Raw genomic sequence first — 22,675 nt, 5'->3', positions numbered from 1 at the left:
CTATAAAGAGACCACACGCTAAAAACACTGTGGTAAAAGTCAGGAATGTTGTTTAAAAACACAAGGGCTCAAATCTAGTAAAAAACAGTGATGTATCCAATCCATATTCAACAAAATGCTTAAAATGGAACATGCCAGGGGTTTCCACACCAAGTCCTTGGGCCCTGTTAGAAATCATCTGATGAACTCCAGCCGGAAAGTGGCTCTTCAGCTGGCCAGATGCATTAGTCCATGTCCACCTTCTTCCTTCTGAAGGCACAGGAGGCTCTGGGGTAGCAAATGGAGTTTATCCCAAAACGCATTTACCTAAATAGCCTGCACCTTGGGCAGTAAATCAGGTGGGGGGTCGACACATGTAAGCCGGTGCAACAACATGGATGATACCAGATTATTTAAAACCAGAACCCAGCCTTTATATGACAGTTTAGGAAAGATCCATCTCCACTTCCCTCTTCCCCCTTCCCTCAACTATTTCCAGTGTGATTTCCCAATTTATTTTCATATAATCCTTGCTTCCAACGAACACACCAAATACTTTATCCCACCCCTTTTCCACACTAGCCCACCTGGCAACTTTACACCTGTGGCTAAACCTTCGCCAACTGCCAATGCCTCACTATTAGCCCAGTTGACCCCTTGCGGACGAAACCCACGCTGAAGGTGTTTATAATATTCTCCATGAGAGAAATGTCTCTTTGACTCTTGATAAAAACCACAACATCATCAGTGTAAGCAGAGAAATCTTAAAACAATCATTTCCCCCTGGGAAAACTACGCCTGAGAATTTCTTCCTATGTTATGGAGTAGGGGTTCAATGGCCAGGGAGTACAGCATCCCCAACAGATTGCATCCCTGCCTCACACCTCTCTGTACTTGAAAAGGGCCACTCAAACCACCATTGATCTTCAACATACTCTCAATGTTGTATACAGAACCTGGATCATGGCTATGAAACCAGGGCTGAAACCAGAAAACTGCAGCGTGTGGCACAGGTATTGATTTTCAACCCTGTCAAAAGCCTTTTCCTGATCTATGGATATAAGACCAGTCTCTACTCCCAAAGAACCAGAGACTTCCTAAAAATTCCGAATCAACATGACATTGTCAGTGATCAGCCTGCCAGGCACACAATAGGACTGGTCAACGTGAATCACCTCCGCCATCACCTTTCTCAGCCTTGTAGCCAATGCCTTGGACAACAAATTGTAGTCTGTACACAGCAGAGAGACTGGCCTCCAGTTTTTAAGCTGCTGCAAATCACCCTTCTTAGGAATCAGCGTGATGACTGCCCTCCTGCAGCTCAAAGGTAAACACCCTGAGGCAGACTGTCTCTGAGGACGTCACCGACGTCTCACCAATGACCAGAAAGACTTATAAATATCTGCAGGCAGACCATCAATGCAAGGAGCCTTGCCACTTTTCAAACCCAAAACTGCAGCCTGCAGCTCCTCGGCAGTTAGGACTTCCTCAAGGGCTTTGTTGGGCTGGACCTGAGGGAGACTTCGGTACAGTTAAAATGAATGGTTATTATAAAACAATAACGGTCAATCCCTTTGGTTGGGGCATAAATATTAATGAAAAACCGTCTTCATACTGTGTTTTAACTTTTAAAAGTGGTCCCTCCACTACCACCTCCTCATTCTATGAAACTGGTTAGAAATTATTGGAAAACAAAATGCCACTCCACCACTATTAAAAGACTTTCGTTATCAAGTGTGCTTTGTGTTTCCTGTATGAAAAAAATCTCAAGTCTCTTATCTTTAAATAATTGATAGAGAGAAGCTCTTGTAAAACAGTCCCTTGCATCATTCAGATTCGCCAATTTTAAAATCACGAAGAAAGACTGTCAGAACATTCCCCAGTGTTCTTTTTCAAGCCAATATGTTTTACGGACTCAATAAAAGCATTCAGATTGGGGAAGTACTTTCCCACTGCCCTTTTGTTTTGTCTAAGAACTTTAGATGCTTTCAAAAGAATAATCATTAAGCCTATCTTCTTGTTCTTGGGGTTGAGAATCATTCATCAATTCTGTATCAGACTCCTCGGAAGAAGAGCTTATTATTCTTTTTACTTTGGAATTTTTATTTTCGGCACCTAATTTCTTTCTTTTACACAACACTTTCAAGGAATCCTCTTCCATCACCTCCTCCTCTTCTTCCATTAAAGAACGTGGCTAACATGTTGCCCAAGGTCAGACCTTTCCTGCAGCTCCTGTGCCACCTCATATCCAACAACACACCCATTCTGCACGACAGCGACGTTGGGCGTCGGTACAACCAATGGCTCAACAAAACCATCCACCACGGCCACCGGGGAACAATCGTGGCAACCACCGGGGAGCCCGCATCAGCGGGGGCCCATCGCGGCGCCAGGGCACCGCGGAAATCGGGGGGACCGTAGACGCAAGAGCCGCCAGTGGCACCGAAGTTACTGGGAGTACCGCGACCGCGGCAGGCACCGGGAGCACCGTGACAGCAGCCTGCGCCGGGGGAACCCCTGCACCACCGCTTAATGATGCGCAAAAAACAGGCAAAATGCCCCTCCTGTCCGCACTTGAAACACTTCAAATCCGAAGTCCGCAGTGGCAAAAACTGTGTGATCAAATTTTCTACCTTGAATTTCCAGACTAGATTTAGATCGGCTTCATTATTTTTAAGACCATGAAAACATATCTTCTGTGGGTAAAAACATGATTTACACGTTTCCCCCAAGTCCCTACCGATTTTATGGGAGACACCAGGTGTTCGTACCGGCCCAGTTCTCTCCCCAACGTCTCGTTGCTTACGTACGGAGGAACGTTCAACACCCTTCTACGTATGGAGGAAATCAACACCCTTCTTGCTGGGCTTGCAAGCGGCAGAACGAAGTTACACAAACAATCCAAACAAAGTTGACCAACACAAATTAACTGACCAAACTAGAGAGGTTATTAATAAACAAAACAAACAAACAAATAGACAATAATAAAGTTAGAAAAAACCCTCACTAACCACGTCAAACGCTCAGCCGCTCTCGCTCACATTCACTCACGCATGCATACGAGAGAGAGAAAGAGAGAGAGAGAGGGGGGGAAATGAGAGCCAAGGAGAGAGAGAGAGAGGAGAGAGAGAGAGAGAGAGAGAGAGAGAGAGAGATCTTTTTGTGTATGTTCCTACTACTCAGATTGCGTATCCAGTCGTTTTATTCTTTTCACCCTTCCTCCGTGTTTCATTCCACTACTGTGTTGTTGCTCTCCACTCTGCCTGACAGATTCACCGTCCGGGATCAGGAGGGTATTGAATTATATTGAAAAGAGAGAGGGAGGGAAAGAGAGAGGGAGAGACAAAAGGAGACAAACAGAAACCTCTCAGCAGGGAGCAAGGCTCATACGAAGGCCAAGGTCAAAGTTAGTCAACGCTTCAGAGATGTTCAACTGGGCCAATCGGTGGACGGCTGAATGGGAAGCTCCCAATTCCCCCCCTCCTCTCTCTCTCCTTTACTCCCCCTTTAACTGTCTCCCTCTCTCTCTCCCTCTCACTCCCTCTCTCTCTGTGTCTCTCTCCCCTCTCTCTCTCTCCCTCCCTTCTTCCTAACTCTCTCTACTCTCTCTCTCCTTCGATTCTGCGGTTTGAGTTACACACTCGCGAAAGTTAGCATCACAGAATAAAAAATAAAAACATAAACATTTTGGATTATGTCGACATGTTCTGTATTAAATAGTTTGGCGACCCGGCCCCAGGAATGTCTCGGTCAGGCAGGAATTACCACACGTCACTGCTCGTTCAAAGCCCGGAAGGGCATTTATTCGTGCTTGAACAGAAAACCGTGTGGATGATGGTCCAACGCGGGGAAAACGACAATCATTCTATGGCTCCATGAGCCATGAAAAAGGGTCAATGTTCTGGTCTCTCTGGACCAGCCGGTCTCATCCCGGAAGAGGGAGGTCGCTCTCGTCTGGGGCTCCGATCTGTGGCGGCGATCCTTGTCCGGCGCGCGTCCTCCTTTGGACGTGCCGGGAACGGCTCAGTTAAGTCCAAACGTCCTCTCGTAGCCTTTTAAAGGGTACCTCTTCCTCCTCGTTCTCTGCCCCAGGTGTTCGGCCATTACGTCAAGCCGATTAGGGTGACGTATTGGACGCCCTCTGGCTCCGTCTGCTGGATGCCGGCGGTACACGCCCTCCACAACCTCTCCCCTGGGCCGCCTGGCCCGAGGTGTGGGGGCCGGGTTGCCACACTCCTCCACCGCTGATTGAAGCCTCGGGTTGTCTCTGACTGACCAGAGACAGGCATCTCGGCGGGCAGAGCGTCGGCATTGGCATGTTCCCTGCCTGGCCTGTGGTCCACCTGGAACCTAAAATCCTGGAGGGCCAGGAACCACCTTGTCACCCTTGCATTTCTGTCCTTCTACCCGGCCATCCACTTAAATGGTGCATGGTCGGTGACGAGCGTGAACTCCCGGCCCAGGAAATGTACCTCAGCTTGTCCAGGGCCCACTTGATGGCCAGGGCCTCCTTCTCCACGGTGGAATAGTTCCTCTCGTTCGAGAGGAGCTTCCGGCTGATGTAGGTTACCGGGTGTTCCTCTCCCGCCCGAACCTGGGAGAGTACCGCTCCCAGTCCCACTTCGGATGCGTCGGTTGGGACGATTAGGGGCAGAGAGAAATCAGGGGTTATCAAGATGGGCTCTGTGCAGAGGGCCCGTCTAAGGGTCGCGAAGGCTTCCTCTGCTGCCTCTGACCACGTTACCCGGTCTGGCAGGACCGGGTAAAAATAAGCCCCGAGGGCGAACAGTACACCGACACGCAGCAAAGGTGTCTTGCTTCGCCCTGAAGGGGCTTATTTTCGATAATGACCGGCGACATTCTATTTATCCCGCTTATTACACAGCTACTTGCCAAAACGAAAAAATAACTTCACATGGTGTGTCTTTTTACAATTTATTCGTGACCAGCATTCGTAGTGTTGATCAGCAGAGAAATAATTTGTCCGCAAAGACGGTGACGTCGCTTAGCAACGGAAGACAAGTCACCGGACTACTACCCATGCAAGTGAACGGAGCATTTCACGGCATTGAGAAGACCCGTGTAATAAAGGCCTATAATATTTCTGTTCATGGCATAGATTTCCCCTCAGATTAGGCCAATAAACCAATGATAACAAAAAAATAATAATCGTCGATCAAAGGCCCGGCCCGACCCGGCCCGAGGATAGTGGTGGGAAATATCGGCCCGACCCGGCCCACAGGTCGGGTCGGGTCGGGTCGGGTCGGGTCGGGTCGGGTTCAGGCTCAGGCAGAGAATCTAAACTCTACTCCAGACCCAGGCAGCACTCTGCGGGGTTGGCTGTGAGCCCGGCCCTCCTCAACTCCGCCAGGACCGCCCGCAGCTGCCGGAGGTAGACATCCCAGCTGGCGCTGTGGATGATGACGTTGTCTTTATAGGCGGCAGCGTACGCCTGGTGAGGCCGAAGGAGCTGGTCCATCATCCTCTGGAACCATGCGGCAGCGCCATGGACGCCGAATGGAAGGACCGTATACTGTTATAGTCCCCCCTGAGGTCGCAAATGCCGTTTTCTCCCGGGCGGTTTTGGTGAGCGGCTTGGTGAGGTCCAGGGTGGTGAGGTAGCGGGCGGGGCCGAGCCGCTCAATCAGCTCATCGACCCTGGGCATGTGGTAGGTGTCGAAGTCCGAGGCCTTTTGAGTCATTGAGTCTCCGGAAGTCGTTGCAGAACCTGAACGTCCCGTCGGGTTTGGGGACCAGGACGACGGGACTAGACCAGACGCTGCGTGACTCTTGTATGACCCGGAGCTGGAGCATTCTGGTGACCTCCCTCCGGATGGCGCTCCTATGGGCTTCCGGGACCCGGTAGGTGAGGACGCGCACCATGATGCCGGGCGCCGTCTTAATGTTGTGCTGTGCCACCGTGGTCTTCCCTGGTATTTCCTTGAAGACATCCTAACCCTGGTTTTATCCATGCCTAAGTGGGCCCCTTACAGGTGGGAGTGGGCCATGAACAGTACCTTACTAACATACGGCCGGGGTACCACCAGTTGTTCGGTCACCTTCCCCCCTTCTCTACTACCCGATAAAGCAGACCCCCCTTGGTGCTGAAGTGAGGGTGTGGCAGGCAACTGACGACTCCCTCGCTTGGCCTTCATGGGCGAGGACGTGGCTCCAGGCGTGATTCAGGACGTCGTCCTGTAGTTGGGCGCTGGCGAACTGTCCAGGTCGATCCGGACTGGGGGGGAGGAACGGATCGGCCATACACGCCCTCCACAACCTCTCCCCTGGGGCCGGGTTGCCACAATATATATATATAGCCTTATATATCGAAAGATTGATTGATTGAATCAAAATGAAGTGCCTCTAATGGATTCATAAACATTATTTCCACCTGCAATCATTTGTCGAGTGTCGAGGTGTCCCTGAGCAAGGCAGCTCACCCTAACTGCCCCAGACGGAAGGTTGCTAGTTGGATCCCTGGCTCCTCCAAGCTCGAGTGTCGAGCTGTCCCTGAGCAAGGCCCTCACCCTGACTGCTCCTGACGAGCTGGCTGTAAACAGATTTAAATATAGGGGATTTTGATGATTTTAAAACGGTTCATTCACCCATTCACACACCGACGATGGAGTCGACCCCTCAGGGTGACAACCAGCTGGTCAGGAGCACTCAGGGTGAGGCGTCTCGTTCCTGCTACCAGCCGACCCGTTCCACCTCCTGAGCTACCGTCACACTTGAAAGTTTATCCTCCTGCTGTGTGTTGTCTGTTCCGTCTCTCTCTCTCTCTCTCTCTCTCTCTCTCTCTCTCTCTCTCTCTCTCTCTCTCTCTCTCTCTCTCTCTCTCTCTCTCTCTCTCTCTCTCTCTCTCTCTCGTCGTGACAATTTCTCTATTAGATATTGCGTCTGAGACAGATGAGATCTTTAGATGCAAAAAAGCACACAATACTTTGACAATTAGTGGTCATATATTTGTAATAAAAGTACGAACAAAGATACATCACAACATGCACCAACAAACAACATAACAGGCATACATTACAATAATCTGAGGCCTCAGATGGGAGCTTCTCTTTGCGTGTTACTTCATACTCAAGGTACGCTGGGGAGAAGTCCACTGAGTCTTCCAATCAATGAGTTCTTATTCACTTCGTTTGGGTCCTGAAGGGGGTGGTCCCCCAATACTAAAAGTCTTTGTTCACCAGATTGTTATCTTTACAGTTGAAGCTCCCCCCACCGAGGCTAAGGTGGGGTCGGCGGCCGTGCAATGTAACCTCTGGCTTTGTTTACGCTAGCCAGAGTGTCGAGGAACAGGCCCATACTTCAAAGCATTGCTTGGGAGATGACACACGAAAAGATAGGAACAGGCAGGCAATAAAATGCATCACACGACTCTCGAACGTTCACACTTTAAATGACCCAAAAGGAGAGCAGAAGGCAGACACTATATAAAATTACACAGAATAGCAACAAAACTTAAATTCATATAGACCAAAACAATACAACATGTAGATTTTCCATCACTCTCTCTCTCTCTCTCTCTCTCTCTCTCTCTCTCTCTCTCTCTCTCTCGAACCCATTCCCCATATACAACAAAGCAAAGATAGCAAGGATAAGACACTACTCAATGCTTAACATGCAGTACATACACAACATACATTAAGAGTGTACATTAAGTGTCAGGATGTACAAACATACAATACGTGTGTAAGATGGGTGTATGGGGGGATAAGGGGACAGGCTATGCAGAGTCTGGAGATTAACTCTGAACAACTCCTTAATGAAAGGGCAGGATGTGTTAGAGTTGAATCCCTTGTATCCTATTATCAGTTGAATTGTGGCCTTAGAGCAGTTTTGCAGACTGAGGTGTAATAAAATCTCTCTCTCTCTCTCTCTCTTCTCTCTCTCTCTCTCTCTCTCTCTCTCTCTCTCTCTCTCTCTCTCTCTCTCTCTCTCTCTCTCTCTCTCTCTCTCTCTCTCTCTCTCTCTCCCAACTCTGCTGAGATGAACCGCATTGCTCTGTCTCCGTCGGCAGCAGATTAATAAAAGATCGTCCCCAACCTAAGAGGCTCCTACATTTTTAACCAACCCCCCCTACCCCCAGAATACTTACTTTATTTTATTCATGGCCAACTTTTTCGTTGAAGATGCTCTGCTGCATACCCTCCCCCGCCCCCTCGGAACCAAAAGGGCGGGAACGGTGAGCAGAAACAAGCAAGTTTCCTTTACTAAGACGGAATTACACCACAATAATTATCTTCTCACTCTCTCCTTATCTCTCCCTTCTGTTTCTACATTCTCCACTGCTCCTCTCTCTCTCTCTCTCTCTCTCTCTCTCTCTCGCTCTCGCTCTCTCTGTCTTTCACCCCCATCTGTCTGTTTCTCTCTCTCCCCCTGTCTCTCTCCCTCTCTCTCTCATGCCTACTTCAAATTCAAAAGTCCTCTTTGGTGTATCTTTTATCCAAATCCAGCTCAATTCCCTTTTTAACGTTGTTTCGCTTTGATATATCTGTAATAAAACGATTTGCACGCGACTCACGGCTTTGATGTAACACACTTTGATAGCCACGCCGAGAATGCTAACAGCGGTACGCTAACAGGGTAGGAGGAAGTGGGGATTCAAAGGCCTTAAATGGGCTTCCTCCTCCTCCCTGACTTTGATGTGTTCCAGGTGTTCTCTTCAAGGGCTTATTAGGATTAGACAAGAGAGAGACAAGCTAAAGCCCCTTCAACCTTCATCGTCTTCGTCAATGTATTCTCTCTTTCACTCGATCTCGTTCGCTCGCTCACTCGCTCTCTCTCTCCCTCTGTTCTCTCTTGCTCTCATAGCTCTCTCTCTCTCTCTCTCTCTCTGAGTAAACTTTTTTTTTTGTCTCTCAAGTCAAACATAGACGTTTGCATGACGATTAACACATTTTATTTTATCGTCTCAAAACAATACCAAAAACTGACACATACATTGTACAAATGCCTGTACACATTGAATAGAAAATTTGTAAATAAACTAAGTTGACCAGAACCTTGTGAGTCCATAATGTTTCATGGTGCATTGCTGGTGATCAAAAGCTTTGAGAAGATTCTGTAAACTTCCAGTAGGATTGTGGTGGATTAGAGTGGTGGTCTCTCTCTCTCTCTCTCTCTCTCTCTCTCTCTCTCTCTCTCTCTCTCTCTCTCTCTCTCTCTCTCTCTCTCTCTCTCTCTCTCTCTCTCTCTCTCTCTCTCTCTCTCTCTCTCTCTCTCTCGTCCTTGGGCTCCTCCATGCTACCTCTACCCCAGTCCCCTCTCAGCTACGTCTTATTATTAAGTTATCTGTCTGGCATGGGCGAGAGAGACCTCGTCCGAACATCGCCAGCGTTGGATACTAGCCCCTTCCTGTCTGGCAGAAGTTGAACATAATATTCATAAGTATGTTTTAATTAGTGTGTAGGCCAACGGAAATGACAACGTCTCTCTCGCTCTCTCTCCCGACTTCTCTCTCCTTCTCCCTCTCTCTCTTTCGCTCTCTTTCTCCCTCTCTCCCTCTCTTTCTCCCTCGCTCTCTTTCTCCCTCTCTCCCTCCCTCCCTCTTTCCTGTCTGTCTGTCTGTCTGTCTGTCTGTCTGTCTGTCTGTCTGTCTGTCTGTCTGTCTGTCTAAATATCTCCTGTCTGTCGATCTATCTCTCTCTCTCTATGTCTCTCCGTCTACATCTGTCTGTCTGTCTGTCTGTCTGTCTGTCTGTCTGTCTGTCTGTCTGTCTGTCTCTGCCTGTCTAACGCTCTCTCTCTCTCTCTCTCAAGCAAGTAGATGAGCTATTTTGAGGTGTGCGTTCATTGTCAAATTGTACAGTGTTCAGCTAGAAAACGTTACTTTTCAGAGGGAAATTATTTGGCATCTTCTTTTACATAGTCCCTAAAGACATACACTAAGCCTTTTAAAACCGAACTCTAAGATTGGTGTCAAGGTTTGCTTTCATAAGATTTATGGTTTTTGTCGCACATTTCCTCCTGCACATTTAAACACATTTGTCTGACATCCGGCCCTGAATCACCGACACTTCTTCCTCCTGTAGTCTGAGACGGAGAAGTCTCCTGACTCATCTCAATGTCGTCCCCACAGGTGTTGTGACGGGGTTTAACCATACTTACATTGAGGGGATTTTGCAGAAGCTTTTATGCAAAGCAACTTACAACATATCATTCACCCATTCACTCACCAACGGCGGGGTCGACCCCTCAGGGCGACAGCCAGGGACACCTCGACACTCAGCTAGGAGGAGCCGGGGATCCAACTAGCAACCTTCAGGTTACCAGTCAACCCGCCTCTACCTCCTGAGCTACTTCCGCTCGTGTTGTTACGGGGTTAGCTAGCAGTTGGTGTAGTGCATTGCTCTAGCAGGTAGAAAGGTGCAAACCAGCAACGGCCTGATCATTGGTAAGTCTGAAGAGAAAGACTGAATATGAAGAATTGTCTGGCATCTCTTTTCACATTCACCCCTTCATTGTTTGTAGCTAGTTTAAGTCTGTATCTGTAACCCCAGTCTGTATCTGAATAAGAAAGATTGACTGGCAAAGAATCCCAGCCATTTAGATTTCTTTGAAGACTTCAGCTCTGCTCTGACATAAAACGAGAGATTCATAGATTTATGAATGGCTTTGAATACTGTCGGACATGATACTGAACTAATGCTGCGTTTCCACTGCAGGGTGCGGTACGGTTTGGTTCGCCTCAGTCCGGTAGGGAGGGGGCGGTATAGCTCAGCTCAATTCCGAGGTTGCGTTTCCACCGCCGACACTACCCTTTATGGTAGGCCGGATGTCGATTGCCGCGGCAGCTACGTAAACATCGTGAACAACGTCTTCCTCCCCAAGAATGCAGAGGAACGTCTTCATTCATTGTAAAGAATAATACCTCCAGGCTACTGTTTGTTTTTATCCCCACGTCGCCCGGAAGTGACGATTCTGTCGACCAATCAACGGAGGGGGTGTGTAGCTCGAATTTTCCGGCACCCTTTCAGGCATCTCAGTACCCCAACGGAGGAGTACTGAAGACGAGGGCAAAACGAGTATGGCTCAGTCCGGGTCACGCCCACTTTTGGCGGTGGAAACGCAATCCGTACCGCACCTTTGCGAACCGAACCGTACCGCACCCTGCAGTGGAAACACGGCATAACTGCACTTTGTCCAGGTCGCAGAAAGGCTTGAATGACGTGTAAGTGGGCCTAATTTAAACTCAAAACTAGAAATGCTTTGCATAAAAATACATTGTAATCCCAGAATACACTGAAAATGATACACTTTAAACAGCGCTGTGTAAGGCTTTTGCTTTGTATTTCTGGATCTGTGTCTGCATCTGTCACTTAAAGCAAGGGTTCCCCAACCACCGGGCCGCTGGACATTCCTAACCGGGCCGTAGGTTAGTAGGCTACGACATGAATAAAAAAAAGAAAATAATAAATGCAAAATGCATGCACATTTAATAAACTCAATTGACTTCGCAATACTGCCACTCTTTTACATGCCATAAGTCTATATGCAGTTGTTAGATGCATATAACATGTTTGCATTTTTGGCAAGGTCTTAACTTCTTTTCTTAGGCATAACTGTCTGTCCCGTCCTCAACACGTATTGGCTTCAGCGGCTGCGCGCGCAGCCTAAGCTCACTTCACTTGTTCAGTTCAACAGTAGTGTCACACTATGAGCTCAGCTCAACCTGACACTCCAGGGGAGAATGACGAATGTCTTTAAACTGGCAGATAAAGTTGCTGCATTTAAAGCCAAGCTTGATTTGTGGGGACGACGAGTGGACAGGGGAATATTCGATATGTTCCAAACATTAGTGGGGATTTTAGGAGAGACTGAGGCAGGGCCCATTCTCTCGCAGCTGGTGCGTGATCACCTTGTTGCGCTTTCAAATGAATTCAAACGATACTTCCCATCCTCCAAAGATCCACGGCGAACGAATGAGTGGATCCGCAACCCATTTGTCAATGTCCCGAATCACTTGTCAGTGCAGGAGGAAGATCAAATTATCGAAATAGCTAATGATGGTGGTCTTAAAAGTGTGTTTGAGCAAACCTCTCTGGCAGGTTTTTGGATCAAAACCAAAGCGGAGTATCCCGAGATATCCGTAAAAGCGCTGAAAACGTTGCTTCCATTTCCCACCAAGTACCTATGCGAGGCCGGGTTTTCGGCAATGACTGCAACTAAAACAAAATTGCGCAATCGATTGGACATTTCAAACACGCTAAGGGTGTCACTGTCTTCCATCACCCCCAGATGGAACCTTCTTGTTGCAGGGAAACAAGCACAGGGCTCCCACTGATTAAAATGAATTGTAGCCTATTCTGTGGCCTCACAAACGCGTGTTAAGTTCCCTGACTGACATTTTGTGTTGTGCATGTTTACACTTGATAGATGTTACTTCAAGTTTAGTTCAATATATTTATGTTCATAGTTTTTCACTTGTTCAAGTTCACATAATCTTTTAAGAGTTTGTTACCTTCACTGTTCATAAATAACTGGAACTAGTTATTTTAAATGAATGCATACACAACACTATAGGAAAATATCAACAAATTGGCAACCTCTAAGCAACATAACCCAACCCCCCCCCCCGGCCCGCCCTGCTGGTCCGTGAAATTTTTTGGAGAATCAAACCGGTCCTTGGTGCTGAAAAGGTTGGGGACACCTGACTTAAAGGGATACTTCACCGGTGGTGATTTGAAGGTTAATGAAGTAAATAATCATATGCATTATAAATGTGTATTTATTTTTTTAAATTGGTTCATCCTAGCCTGAGAAAAGGCAGAAAGTGTCTCTCTGGCTAAAAAGTAAGAAATCCTCCAACTACCACAGTGCATTGCTCTCTCTGCACCGCCTGCCTGTTTCTGTTTGGAGGGGGAAGGACCCATGGTCCTAACGCGAGTGTTGGCATGAGCAAACATTGTGTAAACATATCCCTGTGATACGTTGACTAGTTTAGAGTTCTGCCCTAGTTTTTTTAAACGCATCATTTATATATATGTTGCCTTAGGACAACGGATGTAAATTAGTAACTAAGCTAACTCCGGCATATTTATATTGATGCTCTGGCTGAAATGTTGATTAATGTGCAATGTCCTAATCAAATAAATAAACAATAATATTACTGTACAGCATAACAAAATTTGCTAATAACAGTAGCTCAGCATATCAAGTATTTGTACTCAACCTTTTCTCCCCAGTTGAAATAAGTATTTGTCTTATACAGTAGGCCTACTTTAGTATAACAGGACTTGGGTTAGTAAACAAATCACAACAACCAACATGAATTTGAAGTTTTATTCATGAAAAAATATGAACTATTATTTATTTTTTGTGCTGGGTAATTAACTCTGATGGCCTAGACAACACAGGAAGCCGATACTGTCTAAGAAAGAAAGAGAACATTAGCAAAGCAATATAAATTATGCCTTGAGTAGCCTATACAGCATTACGCAGACTTCAAGCTAACGTAAAGGAGGCTGTGATCTGCCAATAAGATTGGCTACTTTCGGATAGCTACATTGTCACGTTCCCCGGGACTCAAAACTATTGTAGCCAATGTGTTAGTAAAAAAACAAACACTTACTCTGTTTCACCCAACGGGCTTTGGCTGGCGTTTCCAGTACACTTTCTGGGTCCGGAAATATGTATCCAATACCCAACTGATCAGATGAGGCGTAAGAAATTCGTCCAGAAGAAATTGACACAGCTGGAATTCTCGGCAGCGGACAGACTCTTGTTCTGTGTCCATTGGCACCACCAATCCGCCCCAGCTCGAGGCATTGAGGGCTCCTCGTCTGCGGCAGGCAGGTCGTCTGCCTCGGCTGTAGCGGCGACAGCTTCAGCCGCCTCCTGTTCCTCCATAGCCCTCAGCTGCTCATCAATATATTGTGGCTCATAAAGGTAGCCACGAACATCCGTTTCTACCATAACTTCTTAAAAATCCCAATCCTCCATATTGTGTCCGTCTGCGTATTCAGTACCATCGGCCATGTTTTCTGCAGGTGAAGTCTAACGCACTGGCACTGATCTGTGATAGGTCTGTTAGCGCATTAGTTCCCACCCCCTATGGGCAGGTTTGAAAGGGTGGGACTAGTGCTTGTAGTCTCAATATAAATCCCCCTTCTTGTATTTCCTTGCGTTTGATGCCTACTTTTCAAAAATGACGATTATTCAGTCATTGCCAGAAGGAAGTGCAAGAGGTAAATACGGATTTCTCCCGTCTCAGGGGAAAATGAGATAGTGTTGCATGACCATTCAATAGTATGACTGGGTTTCTAAGAATGCAAAGCTTATTGGATTCTTAGAATGCCATCTCCACCTTCAGCCTGTAACTTAAGCCTATATCAGTAACTTAAGCCTATATTAGTAACTTAAGCCTGTATCAGTAACTTAAGCCAGTATCTCTAACCTAAGCCTGTTCCTGTCCCCTTCTCCACCCTCTAGGTATCTCGGTCTCCATCTCCACCTTCAGCCTGTATCTGTATCTTAAGCCTGTAACCTAAGCCTGTTTCTGTCCCCTTCTCCACCTTCCAGGTATCTCGGTCTCCATCTCCACCTTTAGCCTGTATCTGTATCTTAAGCCTGCAACCTAAGCCTGTTTCTGTCCCCTTCTCCACCTTCCAGGTATCTCGGTCTCCATCTCCACCTTCAGCCTGGTGGCCATTGCCATCGAGCGCTACAGCGCTATCTGTAACCCCCTCCAGTCGCGGGCGTGGCAGACGCGCTCGCACGCCTACCGGGTCATCGCGGCCACCTGGGTACTGTCTCTGGCCGTCATGCTGCCATACCCGGTGTTCAGCGGGCTGCGCGCTTTCCCCAAGACGGACGGCTCGGTAGGACACATGTGTAGACTGCACTGGCCCAGCGGGGAGGCCGAGCAGACCTGGTAAGTGGGGTGGGATTGGTGTTAGCATTAGCCTACTGTTAGCAAAACACTAACTAGCGTTAGCTCAGCCTTAGCTTGCGTTAGCCTAATGTTAGCTTAGCATTAGCCTAATGTTATTTAAGGACGAGAGTCAGCCTACTGTTCACAAAGCACTAGCAACTAATCGAACGATACAGACGAGTGAGTATTTGAATACCGATTCAAAAACTAGTGCCGCGGCATCTGAATCCATTGCCTTAATTTCCACTGTTTCCCTTCCCTTCCATTTTATCCAAACGAGTTGAACAAGCCAATCAGTGAAGCCCTATGAATTAAACATCTCATGTTGTAACCGGGTGGCCTGGCTGCCTTGCGCACAATCTCATTTCGTGCTGCTAGGCAGCCTGGATTCCATGGATCCGATTTTCGCCTGAGATAGGGAACCAATCACAGAACGGGGAGGGACGTCAAGACGATGACGACGTCTATGTGACACACCCATCGTCTTCTTCCTTATTGAATTTCTGTCGCTCTACATACATCATCTGGTATAATTGATACGATTGGCTATGAGCTACGTACAGACTCATGACCAATCGTAAACCACGCCTCAAATACGAGAAAATGATTGTGTGGTTCCCAGACCTCTTCTTAATGTAGATTGAGATGAGGTCTGGCGTTAGCCAGGCTAGTAACTGGGCGGTGCTTGGCTTGGCAGTGCCGGGACAGACGTTTTCAGTGCAATGCCTTGCTCGACCAGTCAGAGGCTCTCTGTGGAGACAGTTGTCCACGTGCTGGGATGGTGTGTGATGATGTTAGACCGTCAGACTGAGGGTACACTGCGCAGGGGTGTGGGGGTGGATTCTGCCGACCCCAGGTGCACTGAGCGAGAACAGAAGATGATGATGAGGATGTTGTGCAGGTGTGCTTTGGTATGGGTGAGGATGTGTGAGGGTTTGACCCCTTTGACCGCCAGGTTGCTCGATCTTGGGCGGCGTCAAGCGGGGGGGGGGGGTTGTGTGTGTGTGAGTGTGACTGTGAGAGAGAGAGAGAGATAGAGAAAAAAAGAGAGAGAGAGAAAGAGAGCAAGAGAGAGAGAGAGAGAGAGAGAGAGAGAGAGAGGCAAGTGAGAGAGGCAAAGGGAGGCAAAGAGTTGGACAAAGGAGAGCGAGAGAGAGGGAGTGAGAGAGAGAGATGGTGGGAAGCGAAGACACATTCTATCCCATTATATCAGTATAAATGGTAGTGGGGGGGGTTGTCTTGTGCTTCTGCACTGTGCCCCCCTGCTGGGAAGGAGAAGAGAGAGGAGTTATGGAGATGGTTAGAGCAGCGGGGAACCTCCCAATTACTCCTCGGATTTCTATCACTATGTCCGAACAAACAGGGAATCAAAGAAATCTGAGAGAGAGAGAGAGAGAGAGAGAGAGAGAGAGAGAGAGAGAGAGAGAGAGAGAGATGGCAGTGGAGAAGGGAGAAAGAGAAGTGCGAGATAAGGAGAGAGCGAGAAGATTATTATTGTGGCGTTATTCCGTCTTAGTCAAGGACATTTACTTCTGTTTAGAGAGAGAGAGAGAGAGAGAGAGAGAGAGAGAGAGAGAGAGAGAGAGAGAGAGAGAGAGAGAGAGAGAGAGAGAGAGAGAGAGTCGGTGTTAGGGCAGGGGTCTGAACAAACGGTGAATCAAAAATATTTGAAAATATATATATATATATATATCAGAAATCAGCCGTTGATGAATCAAGTGCCGATAAAACTCATTTTTATTCTGTTATTATTCACAGACCAAACAAAGTAAAGGAATTAAATATCGGGTTTTGGGCAACACATCGGAAAAATGGGTCAAGCCCACATCAGAAGGAGCGTGAAATGAAATTCATATTTGTAGTCTTAATCCAAAAGATGCATTTAATTATATTGTTTTTTACGAAAATGTATTTTTTAGTCTGTCGTATAGTATATTTACTATGCTTACCTTTATTTATGGTAAGTATAAAATACTTACCATAAAGTAAGTATTTTATACTTACTTTATGGTATATTTATGAAATAGGAGATAGTCAAAGGCAAATGCAAAGCCAGCTAACTAACAAACGGTAGTGTTTTATTACATTATACTACAATCACACGCCATTGTTGGTGACTTTGAAAAAAAAAACTTTGCTCAACTAACGATCTAGTAAATTACGTTAGCTACCGTAATATTAGCTGGCACACAGCTAACCTGCTATTAGCTAGCTAACTTCTAGCGGGAAACGTACCTGTTATTTCATCGTTGCTAGCAGAAGAAGACCCAGCAGATGGAGTTTTGAAGACGGTACAGTTGTCCAGTCTTAAATTGATGCCATGGATGATCAAATGTTTCATCATATTTGAGGTGTTCCCCGACTTGCATTTTATAATCGCCGAGCAACAGTTGCATTTTACAGTATTGCTGTCAATTTTGACGAAATATAACCACGTTTTAGAACGCATCTTGGTTAGCGCAAAGTTCAGTGAATTTGCCCCGCTTTCAACTCGAAGGCAGTCACGAGTCTCACGTCACCCAAATAGCTTCATGCTGATTTGTCAGTCAAGTCACCTGTATACAACAACAACGGTAGTGATCGGCTGGCTGCGATAGATAAAAAATATTAAAGTAAAAGCTTTCACGTCGTCTACCGTAAAGTATCGAAATTTGGCACCTTTTTCTCCAAAACAATTCGATACTCGGTAGAACCGACATAATTCGGTCGGTGCCAAATGGCACCGTTGTTCGATACCCAACCCTACAGACAGTGTTGCCAGAGGATTGGAGAGAGAAATTCAGGCACTCAAGAGGCAGCTTATACAAGCTGTGTGACATTTTGCACCCCCAAATAGAAGGCCAGATGACTCGGATGAGAGATCCGGTGGATGTTGTAAAAAAGTTTGCTTGTAATCTCTATTACCTGAGCGATGAAGGTAGACTACGGAAAACGGCCAACTCTTTTGGCTTGGCCCGTCAAACTGTGTCTGAAATAGTCAGAGATGTATGTAAAGCCATTGCCAATCTGAGTCCCGATTACATCACTCTGCCACTCACTGAGCCTGCAGTAGCGGCTCAGTGAGGGATTTCTATGGAGCCTATGGTATTTACCTCAGTGCATAGGCGTAGATTCCGCTGGGGACCCGTCCCCACCAGTTTTCGCCAAGATTCATTTTGTACCCACTTTTGTAAAAAAAAAAAAACTCAAGATGAATTATTATGGATTATTAGACTGTTATATATAGACTGCTCCATTCACTTGCATGGGCCTTCCCGACGTTCAGTTTTAAATTATTTTTGTTTATTACACGGCTTTTCTCAATGCTGTGGAATGCTCCCGTCCAGCATATTTGACCGCTGTCAAGGACAGTGATTTTTTTTACCTCTGATTCACGTCATCTGTATCACTCCAGTCCGGTAATTTATCAACCCCAGCATATTCGGTTGCTAAGCGACGTCAACGACTTTGGCAAACTATTTCTCTGCTGATCAACGCTATGAGTGATAACCAGTGGCGGTTTTAGGTACGGGCGAACCAGGCAGCCGCCTGGGGCGGCATATTTGTGGGGGGCGCCACGAGCAGTAACAAAAAAAATCAATGAAGTGGTTATCAATGAAGTACTACATAACATTGTGTGGGGAATAGGTATTTTGGCGCCCCCTCTGGCTGCCGGCGCGCACCTGCTCGTTGAGAAGGTGCCGTGCACAGACGGAATAAAACCCCCACCGAAGTCCGTAGGTTCACGATACAGCCCCCCCCCCCCCCCCCCCCCCCCCCCCCCCCCCCCACGCAAGGAAGTCCTGCCCGGGGCGTAACTGGACGTAGAACCGCCACTGGTGATAACAAATACATTGTATAAAGACACACTGTGTAAAGTTATTTTTTCGTTTTGGCAAGTAGCCAAAACTAATAATACCAATACTCTTTGGCTGGGATGCAATGATGAGGCATCAGACAATAAAGTCATTTTAGCCTGAATACATAGGTAAAAAGCACCAGAGCAGGTTGCTAGTACTATGGACAGTATCAGAATGATAACCTGTTGAACTTAATGGATGTGGTAGGCTACACCACGGGATGCATCTGCAGACCACTGCCACATAAATAAAGGTAAGATGCAATATTTATTGCTTAAGATTTGCTGGTGCTAGGGTGAGGTCTTTTGTGTTTTTTTCACTCAAGTGGTCGGCTGTTTTAACTTACAAATGATTGTCGGTGGAGTCAGTCTCTTGTTGAAACAAAGTGACTTTTGGTGATTCTTGCTTTGCTTGAATTCTGGAATAATTGTGGGGGGGAGTGCATGAGTTTTGGTCAGAATGCCTGATGTAGGCTAGATTGGATGGAATGCGTGTTGTGAATTGAGAACAGCCAGCTCATGTGATACAGCGTTCAGCTGTGCAACAAATATTTTTTTCTTTTTCAATCTTGATGACTTTTGAAGTGCTGTGTGTAGCCACACGTTTGCCCCTTCTGAACTTGAACACGCAGTTAATTTCCTTTCCTAGCTCCTCTTGTTTATGTTGTTAGCTTAGCCATGTCATCTCACGTTGTCAACATTGGATAAATGGAGCAGAACATAGTGGGTCATATGTCCGATACTTGATGGAAACGTTTTCATAAAACGTGCCAGACAGATTTTGTATACATTTTATTCCTTAGTAATTAGCTACATGGGTATGCCATCTTTCAGAACCTTTCATTACCTGCACTAAAGAGAGAAAAAAAGAGTGCATCCTCATTGTACCCAGCACTTCTGAAAATGCACTACCGAATAAGTCTTGTCCCGAGCACATTTCAAACCAAACTGACATTGCATGCCCTCAATGTATAGGAGCTATTGATGGCATACACATCGAAATCAAACAGCCTTCATCAAATTCAATGGACTTCCTTAGTAGAAAGAACAGGTATTCCCCAAATGTCCAAGTTGTTTGCGATTACAAATACAACTTCATAGATGTTGTTGTAAAATGGCCCGGCAGTGTCCACGATGCCCTTGTATTTGCAAACTCCAAAATGAAAAAGTACCTACGAGATGGCACGATTCCTCCATGTCCCAAAGTAATCGTGGAAGCAGAAAGCCCAGTCCCTGTGTTTATGTTAGGGGATCCAGCTTATCCCCTAATGCCCTACCTTATGAAGGAATACACAGACACCTCAGGAGCAGAACTTTGGACTTTCTCTTTGCAAAGCACAGATGGTCATTGAATGCCCCTTTGGGTGCTTGAAGGCCCACGTCGGTGCACTCCGGAGAGCAATGGACTTGAACCGTAATGATTTACCACTAGTCATTATTGCATGTTTTGTTCTCCACAATTTTTGTGAAGCCAACAATGAAGCAGTCACGCAAAAAAACTGTTGATGTGACTGTTTGCTACGAGAGTGACTTTCAGCCTTCAACTCAGCACAACAAGCTTCCGCACAGAGTGCAACGAGTCAGAGGGAAGACGCATCAGTACTGTACTGACCAGATATCTGGATCCTTGAAGTTGTCTATATGAGCCTTCTTCTTTTACCCAGGCCAACTGAGAAACAACTGTTAACATTTCTTGTCACAGTCCTGATTGAATGTTTAGCCGTTGATAATAATTTACGACAGCATTTTAATGACTTAATCGATTTGACTGGAAAATATATTTGATGTTTAATAACCTTGTGACCTCAGTGTGGTTGTTGCCGGAGATCCTCCCTATATATTCTGGCAGAGATCAAAATATAGCAGGACAATTGTTCCATGATTCCTCCCGGAATCCACCGCCTGTCTATATTTGCTTCCAATTGCCTTCAGTTTTGTTGTTAAGCCTGTTTTAGTAATTTCCTCAATCTTTTGTGGAAAGTATTTTTCTTCAGGGCTACCGCAAACACTTGCTGGATATTCCGCCACCAATCCTTTGAGAATATCACCATATTTTGTGACAGACGACTTCCAATCTATGGTTTCCATAGCTTTCTTAGTTTTATAATCCAGGGTTATCCTCAATAGCAACTCCACCTCGTTGTCCATAAAAAAAACCGTACCTTTGTACCTTTGGTTAGAGCCATATTTGTGCTTCTTAGTGAGAAAATGATTAACCAGCTGATCAACTGAATATAGAATACCGTGTAACAGAAGCAGGTGTTTTTCCATAATCCGATAACTATGAAATTATTTTTTTTTCTTTTTCTTTCTTCATTTTTTTTTTATTTGGGTTTTGCACCTGGGATATTTATTGAGAGGAGACGGGGAACTGAGCGAGCTGCCCGTCGACAAATTTGCCCTAAGCTGCCAAATGAGGAGAGAGAGAGAGAGAGAGAGAGAGAGAGAGAGAGAGAGAGAGAGAGAGAGAGAGAGAGAGAGAGAGAGAGAGAGAGAGAGAGATGGCAGTGGAGAAGGGAGAAAGAGAAGTGCGAGATAAGGAGAGAGCGAGAAGATTATTATTGTGGCGTTATTCCGTCTTAGTCAAGGACATTTACTTCTGTTTCTGCTCAGCACCCACTCACACCATAAATAAACCCCTTTACACAGCAAAATAATCCCTTCCTTAAGTAGGCTCAGCCTAAGCCAGCGGTTTACTTAGCTATTTATCCTGCAGGTGTGCACAAGTTTATTCTATCATCACCGAACACCCTTACTTCACTGGTGTGTTGTCTGCGTGTTTGTGTGTCTCTGTGTGTGTCTGTGTGTTTGTCTGTGTGCGTGTGTGCGTGCGTGGCTCTGACCTGTCTATTCTTTGCCTTCAGTCTGCTCCAACCAGCCTCTTCAGAGCAGGACCTTTAGTCGTGTTTCTGGGATAATTAACGAAGCTAAATGAAGCCAGCAGCACTTTGGTCGGAGATCGTAGACAGCCGGGCAAAAACAGACAATTAACAAATTAAATCCTTTAGTGCGGACTCCCAACGAGCCGATATATAATTATATTCCCTGCTGGCCGTGTTCTGCTGTTTTTGGAGCGTTGGGAGAGGAGGTTCAGCTAATTCTTGTTCCTTCAAATTAGCCTTTAAAAACAAGTAAGCAACAAAAAGTTCCCCCAGTGCATCTTTGGAGTTTAAATCAGCACTATGTGTGTACACAGGCTACAGCACTCAGACCTTGTAGCGCTAACAAGCATTAGCTCTAACCCTGCGTTCACACCAAAAGATGCAAAAAGATGCCGTGCAGCACGATCCCATTCAAAGTGAATGTAGAGACGCGTTGCGGGTTTGCTGCCGGACCACTTGCTGCCGAGAAAACCGCGCTGCAAGATTTGATTTGCAGCACGTTCACGGATTTTGCGGCGCGACAAATGCTGCTCGAGTTGAAATATTTCAACTTTTCGGCAGCAAACGCGTGAGGACAGCCAATCAGCGTTCAACAGCGTTGCCAAAGCTGTGTTTTGCGTCCCCTTCAAAGCTGCATTCATATATGCATGGCATGCCGAGCAGGCGATTTGTTACGATGGCCCATTGTTAACAGTAGGTAACGTGTTTACGTGGGTGAATAATTTAACTGTTTTGCACCACTTTACTATCTCTCTTGTAAACCAATCCTTGCAGACATTTGGAAATAAACATGTCCTCTGCCGTTGTCCCATGTCCATTGTGAAAACATTGGGCAATGTTGCCGTGTCATGTTTTTGCTGGTTTTGTTTGGGTTGGGTATTGTGTATCATTGTGTGTGTGTGTGTGTGTGTGTGTGTGTGTGTGTGTGTGTGTGTGTGTGTGTGTGTGTGTGTGTGTGTGTGTGTGTGTGTGTGTGTGTGTGTCACTGAGCTGAGCCAAATGCCTGGCCAGGGGAGGAGAAACTAGCTTTCAGTTTTTCGACACAGGTTTAGATTTCCTTTAGGTTTCTGAGTTATGTTGAGACATTTTTTC

At 46.3% G+C, this 22,675-nt stretch overlaps 1 protein-coding gene across 1 annotated transcript in view; it reads left to right on the top strand.

Annotated features, from left to right (window-relative positions):
* LOC132460681 (cholecystokinin receptor-like) overlaps positions 1-22,675 on the top strand; it is a 97,888-nt gene that overhangs the window by 42,615 nt on the left and 32,598 nt on the right. Inside the window, exon 3 of the mRNA XM_060055520.1 lies at positions 14,602-14,863. Coding sequence (XP_059911503.1) covers positions 14,602-14,863 — 262 coding nt within the window. The remainder of the gene's footprint in view (positions 1-14,601; positions 14,864-22,675) is intronic.

Source organism: Gadus macrocephalus, chromosome 7, assembly GCF_031168955.1.
Source record: "Gadus macrocephalus chromosome 7, ASM3116895v1".
NCBI classification, from domain to species: Eukaryota; Metazoa; Chordata; class Actinopteri; order Gadiformes; family Gadidae; genus Gadus; species Gadus macrocephalus.
Note: the sequence above shows the minus strand (reverse complement) of the source record. Positions and strands in the feature narration are given on the sequence as shown.